Raw genomic sequence first — 20949 nt, forward strand, 5'->3', positions numbered from 1 at the left:
TCTGTAATCCCAGCACTTGGGACAGAGGCAGGAAGAGCAAGAATTCCATGTCATCCTCATCACCATAGACTGTCCAAGGCCAGCCTGGTCTGCAGAGGACCCTGTCTCAAAACAAAAGCAGAAAAGAACCAAGAGAGTGTTGATTCTGCAGTCAGAGTATGGCTCTGCCACATGCATGGTCTTAGGTATTACCTCTCCATTCTGTGCCTCAGTTTATTCAGAAATGGGTGAAAATCAGAACTCCTATCTGGACAGATTGAGAGCTTATCTGTCAAATGCTTGGAGGGGTCTCTGTCACCTGGTAGTCCTCAGGAAATGATCTGTTCTGGGGCTTTGCTGGCAAGTCTCATCCTGCCGTGTGGAATGGTGGCCTGTCTACTGCTGCTTCCTACCCAGCCAGCCTTGCTAGATTGTAGAAACTGGGCATGCAGTGATTGCTTCCCATCCTTCTGGGTAGCTTACTGGCTCTTCAAACCCAGGGCATACTCCACAGCCTTCACCAAAGGTCAACAATATGGGCCCAGCATATGCTGGGTACTCAAGGAAGAAGGCCTCCTGTGAATGGGACTAGACCAGATCTTTTCTCCATCAGGAAGACCAGCTACCATGATTATAAGCTTTATAAACCGCTTCAGTCATGTGGTACCATGTGTTATTTAGCTGCCAGAGAGCTTTTGGCCATGCATTCTTGATTTGTGCCCCCAGCCCCCTTTCCTGCTGCCCAATGCAGGATATATTTGGGAGAAGTCTGGATGCTATTCAGCCTGTTCCAGTGACACGGGGCACCCTCCTCATGGGTATATTAAAAAGTAGTATGACACTCAGTGAAACTTCAACACAAGCATAATGCTGGCCTGGCGAGGCAGGGTCACATTGCTCCTAGAGAGGACACAAAAGTCACCTGGCTTCTGAAGTTTTTCTCTGAGGTGGAGGGCCAATTCCCAGACTATGTGGAAGCTGCCAAAAGAAACATCTGAGGTAATGGCTTTAGGAACTTACTGCCCCACCCATTATCTTGGATGTAATTAAACATACTGTATTGCTAAAAGCAACTCACCAATGGGCCTAGGGAGAAAAAATAGATTTTTCTTAATTATTGGAGAAGTCTGAATTATAGTAATTTTGTCTTTGTTTATTAGGATCATCCTACTCTTAAGGGACTTGTTTGTTTGTATCCTAGGAGACGGCTATGTGTGGAATATGAGTGACAGTATCTTAATTCTCCAGGGATGATTTGAGCTGTTTCATCTTTGAAAATCTCCTATTTTAGAAGTAGGATCTTTATATCTTTTGTGGGAACAGCCAATTAAAAGCATCTATGAGATGCTTTGGGGTCGGGCAAACCAGGTAACCAGGGAAAGGCATCCTTCTGAGACAGGGACTATGCACACTACCCACCAAAGCCTCAGACCTGGTGTGAGCGCTGCCTGTGGGCTGTGAATGCATGAGTGCGTGGGACTGCTTCAGCGGACAGTTGAGAAGGCAGTCGGCCGTTCAACTACTGGTTGTTGACTGCTTGAGGGCTTGAAAACATGAAGATGAACCTGAGCGCAGCCTTTGTGATGTCTGTGTTTTCTTCAGTAAAGAATCAAAGGACAGGAGGGAACTGTTCAATAGGAAGTCCTATTTTCTCTTTCAAAAGCTACTCTGATTCTCTTCCCCTGCCCAGAAGTGCCACAAATGTAGCATGCCACAGGAACCCAGTGCTGGAATACACACACACACACCTATCTTATATCACACACACACACACACACACACTCACGCACGCATGCACACGCACATGCACACGCACATGCACACGCACACACACACACACTCACGCACGCATGCACACGCACATGCACACGCACATGCACACGCACACACACACACACACACCTACCTTACATCACACACACTCACACATACACACACACACAGACACCTCTTACATCTACTCAGACAGACAGACAGACAGACACACACACACACACACACACACAGACATGCACACGCACACGCGCGCACACACACACACATTCTTGGATTCCAGAGACAGGACTGATTTATCTTCTTTAGCTTTCTTTCCCTTTGGCAAGGTCTCACTCCCTAGCTCAGGTAAGCCTTGAACTTGCAGTGATCTGGCTGCCACAACCTCCTGAGTGAAATGATTATAGTTATGCTGGGTGATGTCTTTCTATACGCTGTGAGCATATGTTGTTCCCATTGGTTAATAAATAAGCTGCTTTGGCCTATGGCAAGGCAGCTTTGAGGAGGCAGGAAATCCAAGGAGAGAGACAGGAAAGAGAAAGGTGGAGTCTGGAGAGACTTCCACCCAAGAAGCAACATGTCAGCAGACTGGTAAAGCCACGGAACACGTGACAAAACATAGATTAATAGAAATGGGTTAATTTAAGATATAAGAGCTAGCTAGCAAGAGACCTGCCATAGGCTATACAGTTTGTAAATAATATTAAGCCTCTGAGTGATCATTTTGTAAGTGGCAGTGGGACCATGGGGGTGGGCGGGACTGGAAAAAACTCCAGTTACATAGGTATGTACCACCATGCCTGGTTGACAGAACTAATTTCTGTGATATAAAAAGAGCCACAGCAAAACTAAGTAAAAAGTCAGAAATGTAAGTGAAAAGGGTAAAAGTATGATCTGTCAGTACATGGGAAAGCAAATGTGTATGGAATCCAGTGTATCAGAAGAATGTCTGCCTCCTTAACATATGAGAAAGGCAAATCAGAACTACACTGAGGAATAATTTTCTTACCTAAAATACAGAGCACATATGATCAGTGAGGATGTGGGGAAAAGGGTACTCTCAGATGCATCTTTGGAAGGAATATAAATTCTTGTTCCACCGTATAATTTCTCAGCTTTGCGACTATTACCATCTGGAAACCTGACAATTTGTTTCTGTCTACCCACCTCTTTTCATTCTCAATAGTGTGTCCAGCCCATCACCCTGACTGTTAAAGACACAATGGTGGCAAGTTTAGAGAAAGTTCTTGATCACAGATGCCTCAAGCTGCCCTGTACTCTCTTGTTTGAGCCCAGCAGGGGAAAGACCTGTTTGTTAAGGGGCTGAGGCCCCAGGGGCCAAGTTCTCTCTCAGCCAGGTGGCTACTAGTGTGGGGCGGTGGGAACGGAGTAAGTCTCTGGTTTCCGTACACTGTTCAGAGGTGGAGAGCAAATGGAAGGGTGAGACTTCAGGAAATGGGGGTGTGCAGCTGGCTTCGGGCAGAGGAACCACCACAGGGAGGAGGGTAAGATGGAAGAACAGAGCTTGCTAGCCAGAAAAGGACTGCATACTCAGCTTAGGGTAAGGGAGCAAAGGTCCGCCCGTGGCCAGAAGAGAGGACTTCTCCTCCGCAGGGGAGGTATGCTGGAGGTGAGAGGAGGCAGATGATGGGGTTCTCAGATGGCCTCTACTGTCTCTGCCCTCTGAAATCAGCTCATAACTAGGTGTCTTAGGGTTTCTATTGCTGTGAAGAGACACCATGACCATGGTAACTCTTAGAAAAGAAAAATTTTAATTTGGGCTAGCTTCTAGCCCATTATCATCACAGTGGGGAACATGGCGGCATGCAGGCAGACATGGTGCTAGAGAATGGATATGCAGGGAACAGGAAGTAGACTAACACACTGGGCCCTTGAGCATAGGAGACCTCAAAGCCCACCCCCATAGTGACATACTTCCTCCAATAAGGACACAACCACTCCAACAAAGTCACACTTCTTAATAGTAACACTCCCTTTTGGGGCCATTTTTTTTTTTCTTCAAACCACCACACTAGGCTATGTTATATAACCAGGTGAACAGCTTTTGAAGGTGTCCTTCTGCCTCTAAGTTGGTTAACCTAAAGTTCATCAAAAGTAAGAGCATCAGGGTAAAGCTAATTTAATCAGACCAAGGGTCCAACACAGATACTGTTTTTCTATTGGCTGAAACAGACTATTTTTTTAACTGATTAATTTTATTATATGTATGAGTATTTTCCCTATATGTATGTATACCATATGCATGCCTTGTACTCTTGGAGGCCAGAAGAGTTTTGGGCAGCTGGAGATATGGCTCAGAGGTTAAGAGCCCTGGCTGTTCTTCCAGAGGTCCTGAGTTCAATTCCCAGCAACCACATGGTGGCTCACAACCATCTGTAATGTGATCTGGTACCCTCTTCTGGTGTGCAGGCAGAACATTGTGTACATAATAAAGAAATAAATCTTTTTTTTTTTTTAAGTGTGTTTTGGGCTGCCCAGAATATCATTTTTGTGGCGCTCAAAGGCCATCACTGAAATGATCACATTCTGTGATAGAAAAGCTTACATGAAATCAGGGAAACTAGAAGATTCTCCCTCCTCCTGACCTCCCCTCTGGTCCCTTCCTTCCACCTCTTCTCACATTCTTTCCATTAAATATATCTGTGAAATGGGAGTTGTTGTGATCTGGATGTGAGCTCCCCTGCACAAACTCATGTGTCTGAATGCTTGGCCCCCGGTTATGGATCCTTTAGTGGGGATGTCTCACCACAGTGTCTGTGGATTATGGACTGGCCCTGCTTCTGTGTGACACTGTTTCCTGGCTTGCTGGGATCAGGGTGAATGATAGCAGGCACTCCAGTGATTTACCAAGGTGGTCTTTGTAAGGTCATTGGGCTGCAGGTTGGAGACGGTACTCCAATGTGTGATATTGTGACATAATGAAACATATTTGATATTTTTGGTCTTTGTCTCTGGCTCCCAGCCAGAGCTCTTAAAACCCTGGCAACTTCCTAGATGATGAGAGCCGAAGGAATGTTCTCAGTTATGATTAGTTTTTGTTTCTAGATCCTGAAATAGCTCCAAAGTGAAAAAAATAAAAATAAAAGGAGTGTGTTTTTCTATCATTGGTAACAAATCTCGTTTAACAACACTCAAGTTCATGTTAAAGAGTTGTCTTTAGTAAGACCCTAAAGGGTGTAGGGGTTAGTGGCTCCCCGCTTCCCACGCCATGATTAGAAGCTAGAGCTTTTACCCTCACTCCCAACTCAGGGAGGGGGGAGGGACTGAATCGGTGAGAGCTGACTTAATTGCTAATGGTGATTTAATTAATTATGTCTAGAATGAAGGCAGCGTGAACCCCAGAAGGCCGAGCGAGCACTGGAGAGCTTCCAGGCTGGTAGGCAGTGGAGGTGCGGGGAGGGAGGGTGGTGCTCTGGGAGGGGACACAGATCTGCAGCTCCATCCTACATCTGACCTCATGCATCTCTCCCACTTGACTGTTCTGAGCTGTGTCTGTTATAGAGAATGGGAGAAAACAAGGGATGGGTTTCCGTGGGTTCTACGAGCCAGCGCTGTTCTAGCAGTTAATGGAATCTGAGGAGGGGATTGTGGAAATCCCCCAGTAGGGATGGTTGATCAGAAGTGGGAGGGCAGGACTTGATTGTCAGCTGAAGTCAAGGTGAACCCTTAACCTATAGGAGCTGGCGAAAACCTCAGGTACAGGATGCCAGAACTAAATCAAATAGTGGGGCATGTGGTTGGTATTTGAAGAATTTCCTGGTGTACAAGAGGTATAGACATTTGGTGTGTTTTAAAAAATGTCTAGCTTGGTGGGTGACATATACTATGACCCAGGAACTTGGGAGGCATCGGTAGAAGGATTGTGAATTGGAGGCCAGGCTGGGCTACATAACAAGAACCTGACTCAACGAATAAGAAGTAAATAAATAAGACTAAAATTCAATAATAATAATAATGATGATGATGATGGTGATGATGATGATGATGATGATGATGATGATGATGATGATGCAGGGCACTATTCTCAAACAAGTTCCTTTGGAAGGCCTCAGTGTATCGGGGAAAAGTAAAAATAGAGTCATTTGCGCTCAGATTCCACCCACGGAGTGAAACTCAGTTAATTGTCTGACTATGAGAATTCAAGGTTAGCCACATTGCTGCATTCCCTGGGGTTTGCTGGACTGCCTATAGTCTAATTACTTCATTCCAGGCCAATGAGAGACCCTGACTCAAACAAACAAACCCAAAACAAAAACCCCGACAAGGTAGATGGCATTCCTCAGATAGTTGAGCTTGTGCTCTTGAACACACACACACACACACACACACACACACACACACACACACACCACACGCAAAACAACCAACAAGCACATACCAGCAAAAGCTGGGCCTCTAGTTGCATCAGATGCTCATGCACCTGTCTTCCTCCCTTGGGCCTTCAACGTTTCATGGTCCAGCTCCCCACTGCCCGACTCTGCATCTCTGCCTGAACTTGCCCTGAAGCACACTGGAAAGGTCACTTGGCTAGCAGATAGCTGAAGTATTAGTGTTGCTGAAGCCTCCTTGCCTCCTTCCTCTGCAGTCTGCACCACTTCTCAGCATCCCTTTGAGCTTCTGCTCCAAACTCAGCTGCTCTCAAAGACAGGCTTTGTTGGTTCCCTTCTCTGCTTCCCCTTTACTGCTTCTCCCACCCCTGACTTACCCACTAATTCCAAATAAATCACCACCACTCCAATATTTATCTCCAGATCTGCTTCTGGGGAAGTATAAACTAAGACATAAATTAATCATGTTAATTAATTTTCAGCCTCCTTGGGCCAAAAGGTAATTAAATGTGTGTTTTCCTTCCCTTTCTGAAGGCCTTTGGAAGCAGTGCTGAGCCATTCCCACTTGGCTTTGCTGCCAAGTAGCAGACATGAGATGCTCAGGGCAGGCAAATGTCAACCCCCGAGGGTACAGGCACGGCTGACAGAGCTATTTATTGCAGGAATTCTGGCTGTCAGTTCGGATCTCTGTTGACAATCAGAGGAAATCACTCATTCTGCAAATATTTTCTGAGTCCTGTGTCTCTGCAGGAGGCCCAGGCAGTACTGGCCAAGTGAAAACAAATGCTGTGTCTTCTGTGAGATGCGGCTTTCCGATCACTCCATTAAAAACACTAATGGAACTGTTCAGAAGTAATGTTTGAATTACTGTTAAGCTGATGACGATTAGCAGAGGACAGGGTGAATGGTAATTGCTAGTTTTGTCAGGGGTTTTAATTTTCACATGAGGCAGGATTTATTTCCGATAACGATAATGACCCAGACCATTTTAAAAGATACAGTCAGTCAGTGTGGTGTGCACTCCAGCAGTGCTCGGCAGGGAGGTCAGGCTGCAAACTGCTGGGCTTCCTGGGAATAGCTTTGGAAACAGAGCTAGGAAAGACACAGCCAGTCAGGTGTGGTGGTGCACACCTGTAATCTTTTTTTTTTTTTTAAACTCCCATAATCTCACTTCTCAGTGGTAACTAACTTTACCTTTTTTTCTGTGATTCTTCGATCTTACATAACATCCTGATGGCAGTCTCCCCTTCCTTCACTCCTCCCAGTCCTCCTCCCACCTCCTCTCTCCTCCAGATCCACTCCTCCCTTCAAAAAAGAGCAGGTCCCCCAGGGATATCAAACAAACAGGCATAAGTTACAATAAGACTAGGCACCAACTCTCATATCAAGGAAAACATTAATTGTATGGCTTACGGTTTCAGAGGTTTAGTCCATTATCACCATGGCAGGACATGGTGGCATGCAGGCAGACATGGTGCTGGAGAAGGAGCTGAGAGTGGAGAAGGAGCTACATCTTGATCCCCCAGGTAACAGGAAGTAGTCTGAGATACTGGATGTGGCCTGAGCATATATGAGACCTCAAAGCCCACCCCCACAGTGACACACTTCCTCCAACAAAGCCACACCCACTGCAACAAACCATACCTCCCAATGGTGCCATTTCCTATTGAGTTAATGGGGGGGGGCAATTACATCCAAACTACCACAACAACCATAAAGTATATGCAGAGGACTTAGCTCAGATCCATACAGGGTCCATGATTGTCACTTCAGACTCTGTGCACCCCTAGGAGCCCTGCTTAGTTGATTCTGTGGATAGTGTTTGTGTGGCACAGCTGTAATCTTAGCACATGGGAAGCTGAAGCAGGAGAATGGGGAGATCAGGTACAGCCTGGGCTACACAGAGAGACCCTAACTCAAACAAGCAAATGGACCAGGTGGGTGTGGTGGTGCTCACCTGTCAGCCTGGCTCTTAGGAGGCTGAAGCAGAAGTATCAAGATTTCGAGGTTGGGACTGGAGAGATGGCTCAGTGGCTAAGAGTACTCACTGTTCTTGTAGAAGACCATGTGGGTTCCCAGCACCCACATGGTAGCTCATTCCAGCATCAGGGGATCCGATGCCCTCTTCTGATGTTCCCTGGTACTGCATGCATGTGGCGCACATATGTACACTCAGGCACACACACATACACATAAAATAAATAATTTAAGAGTTCAGGGTCCTCGTTGCCTACATATGGAGTTTGAGGTCAGCTTATGATATATGAGACAGTTTCAAAAATTTAGAGAAGGAGGAGGGGAGGAGGAGGAGGGGAGGAGGAGGAGGGGAGGAGGTGGAGGAGGAGGGGAGGAGGAGGAAAGATGTTGATGTTATAGAAGGAAGCTCTTTAGACTTGAGCCAGCAGAGTTGTGCCTGGTGCTACCAATCAGCTGAGTGACATTGGGGATTCACTTGCACTTTCCAGGTCTCAGTTTTCTCATCTTTTTTTTTTTTTTTTTTTCCCGAGTCAGGGTTTCCCTGTGTAGCTTTGCGCCTTTCCAGGAACTCACTTGGTAGCCCAGGCTGGCCTCGAACTCACAGAGATCTGCCTGGCTCTGCCTCCCGAGTGCTGGGATTATAGGTGTGCTCCACCACCGCCTGGCCAGTTTCCTCATCTCTTAAACACAACTCAGTACTTGAGGGAATGGTTTTAGATGGTCCCCAGGCCCCTTCAATATTCATACATCTCTTTAAGAAGAGCAGATCTGCTCTCTGATTTGACTTCATGTTACTCGATGTAGTAACAGAGGCAGTGGGGTGGGGTGGGGAACAGGAGTGGAGAAACAGGGTTGGGGAAAAAAATGAACATCTGAGGGATGCAGAATCAGGGAAGATGCTGCTGAAATGGTCCTGTTGATCATTAGGGGCTTGAGGGATGGAGAGTCAGGGAGAGGCAAGTGGCAAAGGGCCCTCCTTTTGTTTTCAGCAGCTCTTGGGACTGTCATGGTCCTCAAGGCTGAAGGAAGGTCAGAATTGTCCAGAGAACTTTAAAAATGACTTTAGTAGTTATGTGTGTCCACGTATGTGTGTATGTGTGCATGCACATATGTGTACCTGTAGACGCAAGTGCATCAGAGGCCAGAAGAGGATGCTGTATCTCCTGGAGCAGGAGTTACAGGTGATTGTGGGCTATCTGCTGTGGGTGCTAGGAACTAAACAGCGCCTCAGGAAGAGCAGTATGTGCTCCTAACCACAGCTCCATCTCTTCAGCCCCTGAGAACTTTTATTAACAATAATAATAAAAAAAATCTCAAAGTCTTTCTGCTCCTTCTGATTTAGTTGTTCTAGAGTACACCATAGACACTATTTCTGAGACGACCCTACTGTGCATTTGGCATAGAAAGTGATCAGCTGAGCACCAGCAGCGGCGGCTGGCTCGTCTTTCCCAGGTCTTTTATCTGCTCCTCCCTCTCCTTCTTGTTTCCAGGTCCCCAGGTGAGTGGCAGGGGCAGAGCGGAAGGTCAAACCTTCTACAGTCTATTTTCTAGTAATTCTTTTGTTATTTGTGAGGTTTCATACAACTTGGCTTTTTTTTCTCATTAATATAATTCAGGCTACTTAAGAAATTAACTTGTTACAGGAAAGGCACAAAGCTACACAGAGAAACCCTGTCTCGAGAAACCCAGTAAACAAACAAACAAACAAACAAATAAATAACTTGCAAAATACTCAAAAGAAAAAAATAACATCTCAAAGCATCAGTTAAGTCAGTGATTCAAAGGCAACCTGCTGCTGATGCCACTAACGTGTTGGGCTAAGTTTTGTGGATCCTTGAGATCGGTGCTCTGCTGTACATAGTAGGAGCCGGCAACTTAACAGCTGGAAGGCCAAGTCTAGTTCACTCTCTGTTCTATAATTTGTTTTTTGAGACGGGTCTTAGAACTAGCTATAGGGATGAGGCTGGTCTTGAACTCACAGATATTCACTTGCCTCTGCCTCCCAAGTGCTTGGATCAAAAGCATGCCCAGCTATAAATAAAGTTTTATTGGAACACAGGAATGCTTGCTGCTATCTATTGTCTCTGGTTGCTGATACACTACAGCGGCAAAGATGAGGGGCTGCAGCAGAAATCATCTGGCTTCCCAAGTCTAAAGCACTTACCATTTAACAAAAAACCCTTCTTGTCAGTCCCTAGTATACATCATTCTGTAATTGCTTTTCTTCCATTTTGCTTTCTACAAGCGTTCCCTGTGTCATTATAATTACTTCATAAGCATCATTTCTAATAGCAGGTTTCATTGCACATAACATAGTCAGGTGGTGGTGTAGTTTTTCTCTTATGGTAAGACATTTATAAATTTTTACCACCTTTTTATTTAACCCTTAAAATGCTTCGGGAGTAGGTTTAGATATAAACTCTCTCTCTCTCTCTCTCTCTCTCTCTCTCTCTCTCTCTCCCTCCCTCTTCCTCTCCCTCTCTCTTTCCATCTCCCCCTCACTTCTCCCTTTCCTTCGCTCTGCACTCTTCCACTGAGCTACATCCTTACCCCTTGTATTCCTAATGCTTTCTTTAAGGTGCTGTCCAGATGTTCAGCTAGTAGGTAGCAGGCAGCAGGTAGGTAGCAGGCTGCAAGTGGCAGAGAGGAGCATATAAACACTCTTGATACAGAAGATAAAATCCCTCACTCAAAGGCTGGATAGCAGCTTATACCTTACATCTTTGACGATGCAGTGGAGAATCCTTTACACAGCTGCCGAACTGAACATTGTCATTTTAAACGTTTTCTTATTTCAGAGAGGCAAACAAGCATTCTTACTTTAATCTGCATTTCTCCTCTTTCTACAGGGACCGAGCTTGTCGCTACAAGGCTGCTTTTCTTCTGCACACTGGCTGCCTCCATCTTGCTTGGCCTCTTTCTTTCCAGGGCCCAGGGGAAGATGCTGGCCTGTCTCTTACCTTAGCTTGGAGCAAGGCTCCTGCTTCTGCTCGATTCCTTTCCACATCTCTCTCCCACTGAATTCGGATTGTCTCAAGGACATCGTCCAGACCAGTGCCCATGGGAACATCTGTTTGCTCCAGCTCAGACCCCGACAGCTGTTTGTACAGAACCTTCACATCCTGAAAACAACATTGGACACCTTAGGTAAGCTGCAGGGAGGAAAGAACAGATGGGGAAGTCTAGCCAGGAACAGCTGGCTCTGTGGGTGCTACTCTGCCTCCATTTATCTATCTATCTATCTATCTATCTATCTATCTATCACCTATCTATCTATCTATCTATCTATCTATCTATCTATCATCAATAATCAATGTGTTTGTTTATTTTGCACCATGCATGGGAATCACAGAGACTGGCAAAGTCCCAGATCTTCTAGGTGTAGGTATTGTTTTCTTTTCTGAAGGATACATTTCTTAGATTTTTCTCAAGCCCATTCCCATGCCCAAAGCAAAAAACTAAATAAACACATAATCAAAAGTAAGTTTATAGATACAGTATAGTAGCATATAGAAGTCTGGCGCAAAGTCAGGATATACTAAAGGAGATTAAAGCTAACTCTGGAGTCTAAGGGGTTACTGCTGGAGCATGGTCTTCAGGAACTGAACCAGGAACAGGAAGGAGTGGGCGTATAGTTGCTGTCCTCTTCAGGCTGGACACAGGAGGAACTTCCTAGTGCCAGCATGGTTCAGTGAGGTATAATGCTCAGCTTGAAGCATCCTGGACCATGAGTCAGACAGTGATGTGTGTGTGTGGTGGCTTAGTGTTTCCTGCAGGTGATGAGACCACATCCTTGCATCCCTCCAAGGTACCTTCTGGTCCTGTCACTTACAGATACAGCCTTCTTTTGTTAGTGAGTTTATGGGAACTAAAGTGTGGGTCTGTCTTTAGAATTATTCAGCTTATCCTGTTCATGGAGTGTTGAAAAAAAATCTGAACTAGAACACTTTAGGAGACCCTCCCTCATTCCCAAGTAGTTCTAAGAGTCATTTCTGCTTATGGATGTTGCTTCCACGTATGTATTGACCTCGTCCTTGAAGACATTGGAGTTTCAGACTTTTGCAGGGAGTAATCTGATCCACAACAAAGACTATAAAGTCCTTTACTAGCATTTTATGAGGGCCTGGGTGAGCAACAAAGAGAAGTGTCCCCAACACCTGTGTTTGGAGGTCCCAACCGCACAGGTGCGTGCTCTGCTTTGGGAGGGGAAGCCTAGCACTCCCAGCCCCACCTACTTCTTCATAGCTCCGTGACAGGAAGCCCAGTTCTTCTTTCAGGCTTTCTATTTGATGCTCCAGGTCTGTCTTTGTCAAATTAGCTTCATCAATGACTCTGTACAGAGAGCTTACTTCCTCTTCTGCTGCTTTCCGGAACGGCTGCTCATTTTCATATCTGCAGACAAAGGGACTTCATCAGCATGGCTGGGTAGCCCCCAAGAGGAAACAAACCAGAGGCCCATATGTGACAGGCAACAAATGCTCATTGTGTTCCAGTGGCTTTGGGGGCACTGTTACTGTTATTGCTGCAGGAATATTAACATGAACACATTAGCAGCCAGCTTCTGGGAACATAGCTTTGTGAAACTTTTGGAGTCGGATACTCTCAGGAGTTCTCATCACAGAAAGGTAATACCACATCTTTGTCTCTATCCTGAGCTGTCCTCCTCTTCATCCAAGGATCATTTACCATTGTTGAAGTCCTGCTAAATATCAGACTGGGGATCCAGAAATGAACACTATACTGCAATTCTTGATTGTGACTACAAACTCAAGTAGGTTGTGTAAAGGAGGAACCATGGCAAGGAGTGGGTACAGAGAGAGGTATTGATGAATCCTATCAGAGTACTTCACTTAACCTACAGGGGGCGCTGCAGCCCAGCTCCGTCCATATCTATTGTGTAGCAAGGTACTTTTGCCTTATCCCTGCTCTCTTTAGGGGAAGGGAGAAGCATGGGTTTATCTATCCAGAGATTTAAATGATAGATCAGTAGTAGAACACTTTCCTTGCTTGTGAGGGGCTAAGTTGAATATCCACATCACAAACACAACCAATTAACCAAACAAATAAAACAACAAAAAGCACATGGCTTTTAAAACAATGAATATGTGTGTGGACATGCTTGTATCAAAACTGTCCATGTTGAGTTTCAACCCTTAGGCTTTCTTTCTAAACACTACCTAACATCTTTGTTGATTTCTCATGATGCCCTTTCCTCATACCATGGTGGTACCACTTCCCAGTTGCCTCCATACATCCACAGGAGGGCAAAATCCACATTTCTATTTCAGAAAGCACCTTAAGGTTTTAGGATTATAAGTCTTCACTTTAAGATGTGTGTGTGTGTTTGTGTGTGTGTGTGTGTGTGTGTGTGTGTGTGTGTGTCTGTGTGGTGGTGGTGGGGGAGACTGGGGATTGAGCACGCTGAGCAAGCACTGTCTTCTGAACTGCATCCCCAACCCCTGTAGTGAATTTTAATATTCAGAATCCCTAGGGACACATTTGTGACAGGTGATTTTGTTGGAACCTCTACTTGTATGTTCTGGGTGCTGAGGAACTCATTCCCTCTCAAGGCCAATGATCCATTTGTGGAAAGCTCTAATACTTGATTATTTCTTCATATAAAAGCTTAAACCTCTAGTCTTATAAAAAGGTGAATTTGACTCTGGAAATACTCAAAGTCACTCACTACTTTGGTAGTCCTACGAAGTATGTAAGTTGAGGGTTCAAGGCTGTCCTGGTCAGCCGAGTAAAATACCATCTCAAAACAAGCCAAGCATGGTGAATCATGCCTATAGTCAAGACACTTGGAAGTTGAAGGTCGAAAGATCAGTTGTTCAAGGTTGTCCTTGAACACAATGAGTTCAGTCCAACCTTAGCTCCATGAGACCTCATCTTAAATAACAACAACAAAATGAAAAACAAAAACTGAAGGAACCAAGCCAAACCAAACCAAAAAGAGGGCTGGCAAGATGGCTCAGTATGTAAAGATGCTTGCTGTCAAGCCTGAGTACCTGAGTTCAATCCCTGGAAACTACATGGTAGAAGGAGAAAAACAAACTCTCACATGTTGTATTCTGACTTCCACATGTGTACCATGACAAATGTACACACACACACACACACACACACACACACACACACACACACACATCACTAATAATAATCTTTCTTTAAAAAGACCCTTTTGTAAAGCAAGTAACACTGGGCACAGTCTTTGAGCCCCTAAGTCCTGATTTTTTTTGTGGCTCTGGGTTCTCCTAGAGTTCCTGTTGTCTCAGGCCACCTTTCTACTGTGGTGGAAGGATGTGCTCTGGGGCAGCATTATCTGCAATGGTCTGGAGTCTGGATGGGGAGGGAGGGCCCCTTGCTGCAGAGCGTTACCTCTCTTTAAAGTCATCCGCACTGGCTTGGGTCGTTTCCATCTGCAGCATAATCCGGGCATTTTCCAAGACAGCCTCTCCCACCTGGAACAAAGAGAAGAGGGTGCTTAGCAGTGGCTTGTGTGGGGCCTGGAGCTCTGGAGGAAGAGCTGAAGCTTCACAACAGCTTGTCTTTTCAGGATGAGTCTCCCTCTCTCACGACAAGAAGGAGATAAGAAGGCATAAATCTGGATGTCCTTCAGATATTTTAGAGTGAGATTTAGAGTAAGATTTTTGGGATAAAATTGTGATTCAAAGACAGATGAGTTCATAGCTGCCGCCATAGCCTGGAGCTCTCAGCTCCTCCAGGAATGTGGTCTGGCTTCTGCAGTGAAGTCTCACTGGCTTTGTGTGTATGTGTACACGTGTGTGTGTGCTGTATGTGTGTGTGTGTGTGTGTACATGCACATTCATATATAATACATACATGTGTGTGTATGGGTTCAAAGTTACTTTTAGGAATAGTTGTTAATAGGGCTGGAGAGATGGCTCAACAGTTAAGAGCAATGGCTGCTCCTCCAGAGGACCAGAGTTTGATTTCTAGCACCCACATGGTGGCTAAACAATGTTCTGTAACTCCAGACTCAGGGTATCTGACATCTTCTGGCCTCTGTGAGCACCGGACATGCATGTGGTACACAGACATATAAGCAGGCAAAATACCTACACACACACACACACACACACACACACACACACAAAGTAGAAATAAATGAAAAGAAAATGTATTTTTTTTTTGAGACAGGATCTTGCTGTATAGGGCAGGCTAGCCCCAAATCCACAATCTCCATCCCACTAGTCTGGGATTGCAGACATGTTCCACCACACCTAGCCAAGAATTTTCATTTTTTAGCTGGCAATGGTTGTGTATTTATAGAGAACAATCTGAGGTTTTAATATCTGCTTTACATTGTGGAATGATTATATCAAGCTAATTAGCATGCTCAGCATCACTGATCATCAGGGGAATGCAAATTAAAACCCCAGCAAGATATCACCTCCTACCAGTAAGGTGTATGTTATCAAGAAGATGAATGGTAACAAGTTCTGGCAAGGATGGTGAGCGATTGCACATCATTGTGGCAAGGTGAATGCAGCCATTATGGAAAACAATGTGGAGGTCTCTCAAAGAACAAACAAAACCATAAACACAACAATGAACCCCAAGGAACTAAAAATAGAAGCAACCCCCCTATTATTAGCTAACTATACACTACTGAGCATATAGGCTTCGTTTGTACACCCCTGGGCCTAGAGTTTCTAGATCTTTATTGCATAGGAGGTGAAAGACAGGAATAAGGTTAGGAGATGAGAAACACACGAGCCAGGAGATGGTCTCCTTCAGCCACTTGCCAGTGTGCTCAAGGGCCAGGCTTGAAGAGCTAGTTCCATCTTTGCTAGTGGGAGATTCAGTGACATGAAACTAAATCGATGGATGGTCAGACTGGACCAAGGAGCATAATCATTGCTTCTCCCACAAATGGAACTTCGTGAATCAGAGAGATGGGCTGGCAGTTAAGAGTGTTTGTGGCTCTTCCAGAGAATCTGAGTTCTGTTTCCAAAAATCCAGCATCTCACAACTGCCTGGAACTCCAGCACCAGGGTATCTGATGTCCTCTTCTGGCCTCCTTGGGCCCCTGAACCCACGTGGCACATGCACACACATACACATCAGAATAAATCTTTTAAAAAAGACTTTCTCTCCTTAACCCACCTTTTCTTCTTCCACTGGCTTAAGAAGCCCTGCCCACTTCCCCAGGCTGGGGCTTATACACTTTTTTCCTTCAGTGCTGAAGCTTGAACCCAGGGCCTTAGCATGCTAGGCAAGTGCTCTACCACTATGTATCTCCAGCTTGTGTTGTACATTTTATTTCGAGATAGGGTTCCCTAAGTTGTATGGGCTGTTTTTGAATTCATTCTGTAGCCCAGGAAGACCTTGAGATTGCAGTTCTCCTGCCTCGGAACCCTGAGTAGCAAGGATTACAGGTCTCTGTCATTTTTACTTTTGTGAGACAGGGTCCCCAAAAGTACACAGTCCCGGCCAGCCTGGAACTCACTACGAGACCAGGCTGGCATTGAACTTTCTGCCTCTGCCTGAGTGCTGAAGTTACAGGCATGCAGCACCATGTCCAGACTGGCTGACATGTTGAAAACTTGTTGAATGAATGCATGAATAAATGAATGATGTGACCACAGGTGACAGTTCTCAGTCACTCCCTGGATCTGGTTTGAAGGTTATTTCTAAGAAGCCATCAAGAAGGGAGTTTCCAAATGTTCCTGGGATTTTTTTTTTTTTTCCATGTCAGTTCTTGGGTTCAAGTTTGTATCATCAGGCTTGGGTGGCAAGCATTTTTATGCACCGAGCCATCTCACTGGCTCTTTACTTCTGTCTTGAGATTAGGTCTCACGATGTTGTCTAGGCTTGTCTTGAACTGACTCTACAGCTCAAACAGGCCTTGAACTTTTAACTTGCCTAATTCAGTGTTTCTAATGTTTGAATGTGGAGCCTAGACAATTGACAGTCAAAATTCTTAAAATAGGTTTCTTGAAATTTTTGTATAATTAAGTTTATTTAAAAAAGAAAAGGAAAAAGTCAAAGAAATAAGCCAGGTATGTGTGGGCGTTTATGTGAGTGTGTAAGTATGTACATGCGTTTGTGTGTGTTTGTGTATTTTTGTGTCTGCATATGTGTGTGTGTATTTGTGTGTGTGCATGCACACATGTGTGTAGAGGGCAGGATACAGTTCTGCAAAAGCAGAAAGAAGGTGGATCCATGGCTGCTTCAAGTCTTTCCAGGCAGAACTGACCCTGGCTTTGGGTAGACAAGCTTGTGATCTCCAAAGACTTTCTTTACTTTGCTCTGCTACAATACTATGGGGCACGTGGCTTTGTGACATTTCCCATCTATTACAAATTCCCAATATTAATTAATACAAAGATGCTCAAAGCCATGCCCAAAGACACCAGGTAGAAAGGTGGAGTTCTCAGAGGTCAGACAAGGCCGGTCACCTTGTTTTTGCTCCTTGACAGCCTTTGAGTTTTCATTCTGGGCTGAGAACAGGAGTAATTTGGATGCTGCCTGCCAGGCCAATATGGGGGCTGTATCCAAATCTCTATCCTTGGAGGCTGTGTGGGCCCAGGACTGCGGGAGTCTGGAGGCCTTCCTGCATTTTGCTGTTGTTTAGTAACAATCAAGGGTTTATTCCACCCTCAAGTGGAGGCTAATTATAGGCTATGGCTTGCCAAAGTACAGCCTGCTGGCCATGCTTTCCCACTCCCGAACCAGACAGAGATCCTAAAATAAACTAAGTCTCCACTCTCACCACGGAGGGCCCTCCAGTACCCATCACCGCCTTTCCTAACTGGGCAGAAACTCCATATCTGGGGTTGGTGGTTCCTCGGCATCCCCAGCTTGGGAAAAAAAAAAAGAAAGGCCAGTTATGTGGTATGAGGAGGGCTGTGACCTTCACTGGGATTTAGTACAGACTCAGGCCTGGTACAGTGGCCCAGAGGGGTCCTGAACAAAGGCCAAGCATGAAGCCTGTAAGGGAAAACCTTCCTAGAGTTGAAGAAAGGAAGGGAAGGGGGAAGGGACGTTGTGTTTATTGACTGTTTAAGCATGTGCCCCCACAATGTGCCTGAGCTGACTTATCCTGACTGTGAGAGCGAATCATTAAATACTTTAGAAGTTCTATGAGGTGGTTGTTAAACACACCATCATGAAAAGTTAAATTATGTGAGCTTACAATTAAGTAATTTAAAAATAAAAGCAGCACATACTCAGAATAAAAAGGCAGTAGTCCCCCCCCCCCCAACGTAGTCCTGAATGTGATATCTGATTTTGAGGTTTTCTGCTTTGACTGTGCCTGGATGGTGGAAATGCTATATTGTGTGGTACCCTGAATCTCTTTCCAGCCCTGCATTTAGTGAGATGTTGATAGCTTGATATTGGTCAAGGTCAGAATATTTACACCAAGAAAACTGGCAAACACTACAAACCACAGGATTTATTTTCGGGGAGATAATTGTTCACACTGACGATGCCCCACCTTGCATCAATACTGGACATTCACAACTTCATTAAATGCTGTGGCATCTTTATAAATTCATTAATTCATTAAATGCTGTGGCACCTTTTTTTTTTTTTTGGTTTTCCGAGACAGGGTTTCTCTGTATAGCTTTGCACCTTTCCTGGAACTTGCTTTGGAGACCAGGCTGGCCTCGAACTCACAGAGATCCGCCTGCCTCTGCCTCCTGAGTGCTGGGATTAAAGGTGTGTGCACCACCGCCCCCTTTAAAGCTCTTAACACACTCAATTCACCCATGAGAACAGCAGCACTCAGAGAGCTGAAGTTGCCCCAAATCACACAGCTGGAAAGTGGCAGGCAGAGCCAGAATGCCACCCCAAGTCAGCATGATTCAAAAGTGTGTGTGTGTGTGAGTGTGTGTGTATGTGTGTGTGTGTGTGTGTGTGTGTGTGTGTTCGTGTTCTAATCTAAAAAATTCATCACAATTTAAAGGTCCATCTGGACTGCATTTTCCATTTTTCCTGCCATGCAGACAGCCAGGACTCCTGGCTCCTCCTTGGGTTGCGTCATGAAGATAAAGAGATATCTTTTCCACAGATTCTGAGATCGCTAGGCTAACCCCATTGACTCAATCATCTCTCCCGTCAATCCCCCCCACCCCTAGCCTTCTTCCCAGATCCCCATGAGTGGATAAAGTCTGGGGGAAGAGCTATGGATGGATGTTTGCTGCTGAGCATTTTCTCGGGAGAAGAAAGAGCATTTCTATTTTAAGCTATGAGAGATGTACATTAATTATCTGGTCCTCACTGACGTAGCATTGCCTCTCTGATTAACTTTCTTTCTAGGGGAGAAGGCAAAAGAAAATACAGTGTCACGATGTACAGCCATTGGACGGATACTATGTCCACAAGAAGAGCTACCCATGACCCTGGAACCATGAGGACTTACTCTCTGGGAGGAAACTGTAGAAATAAATGAATAGTGGCCTTCAGTAGGCAACCTGGCAGCTTGAGTGGGCAGCAGGCTGGGAGTGCTGGGAAGGCCACCAATGAGGAGTCCTCTCCTCCTACTCTCCCTCTGAAATGCCACCATCACAGTTATGTTTAAGGCCAGGTCCCCTGCTAAGAGACTGCATGTGATGACTTGAATATATAATGTTCCCATAGACTTAAGTGTTATAGCCTTAGTCCTCGGCTGGTGATCCTATTTTGGAAGGTATTAGAAACGTAAGGAGGTTGGAGCCTAGTTATAGGAAGTGGCCCTCTGGGGCGTGCTCTTGGGGCTGTATCTTACCCATGTCTCTGCTTCCTGGCTGTCCTGAGGTCAGCAACTTTTCCTTCCATCACTGATGGTTCTGCCTCACAACAGCCCAGAAACAATGAAGCTGACTGACCGGACCAGAAGCCCTCAAACTGTGAACCAAAAAGCATTCCTTCCATTCACGTGGTTTAGTCAGGTATTTTTGTTACAGCAGCTCAAGCCTGACTAACTTGCCCAGTCAGGGCAGGGTCAGTCTGAACTGATTGTGGGATCGGGTGGTCATGAGGGTAAGGGACTTGGGACTTGTGAGTACTGATGGAGGAAGAAACGAGATCCATTCAGAGGAGACATCGTGGATGAGTTTCAGGGGTGGGCAGTGAGAGGCTGTGGTGTGTTATAGAGTAAGTTCCTAGGGGCTGATGCAGAGCAGAGGAAGCAGGGACGGCTGCTGAGGGAGGGGTAGCTGGAGGGTTTTTCCCTCTGGCTCCCCTCGTGGAGATGTCCTCAAGATACCTTAACCTGTGGTTCTTCAAGAATGATCCCCAGCATCCCTAGGAGCTTAGGGAAATTCAAATGATCACCCCCCCCCCCCAATGTAAGAATCAGGATTTCTGAGGCTGGCTCACAAATGACTTGTGTTTTAATCATTGACCTCTCCCTCATGTGTTGAACAAATGCTTTGTACAAAGAGGAATCATGACCATCATATAATGACTACCATTCATGGTCTACTCAGTCTGTGCCAGGCAGCCTGCTGGATAGAGGCTTACACACACACACACACACACACACACACACACACACACAATTTCAAGAATCGGCGTTTTGTAGAGCAATGCCTCCAGCATGCCCTTGCTCTTGTTCATGTGGTTGCCTGGGACACCAGGAACACCTGTGATACCTCACAGCCCTGGCTGTCTAAATAAATCCTACTCTAATGTTTATTTCACGCATGGCTTTCTCTGGATAGCCTTATTTATTCTTGCCTTTGTCTCCTCTGCGTAGGATTATTGGTTACCCGATGGCAGATTCTGCGCGTGTTGTTAGAGAATGAGCCGCTACTATGGGAGATGAGGTTTAAGAGGCAAGCAAAGGACACCTATGGAAGGAAGGCCTCAGAGACAATGGAAAGGGGTGGGATCTTCCTGGGAAGTCAGAGTAAAT

At 45.4% G+C, this 20949-nt stretch overlaps 1 protein-coding gene across 1 annotated transcript in view; it reads right to left on the reverse strand.

Annotated features, from left to right (window-relative positions):
- Positions 1-20949, reverse strand: part of Bfsp2 (beaded filament structural protein 2) — a 53794-nt gene that overhangs the window by 12438 nt on the left and 20407 nt on the right. The window contains exons 2-4 of the mRNA XM_036191800.1: positions 14460-14542; positions 12314-12470; positions 11039-11200 (exon numbers count right to left, since the gene is read on the reverse strand). Of these exons, the coding sequence (XP_036047693.1) occupies positions 11039-11200; positions 12314-12470; positions 14460-14542 (402 nt within the window). The remainder of the gene's footprint in view (positions 1-11038; positions 11201-12313; positions 12471-14459; positions 14543-20949) is intronic.

The sequence above is a fragment of the Onychomys torridus genome, chromosome 7 (genome assembly GCF_903995425.1).
Source record: "Onychomys torridus chromosome 7, mOncTor1.1, whole genome shotgun sequence".
NCBI classification, from domain to species: domain Eukaryota; kingdom Metazoa; phylum Chordata; class Mammalia; order Rodentia; family Cricetidae; genus Onychomys; species Onychomys torridus.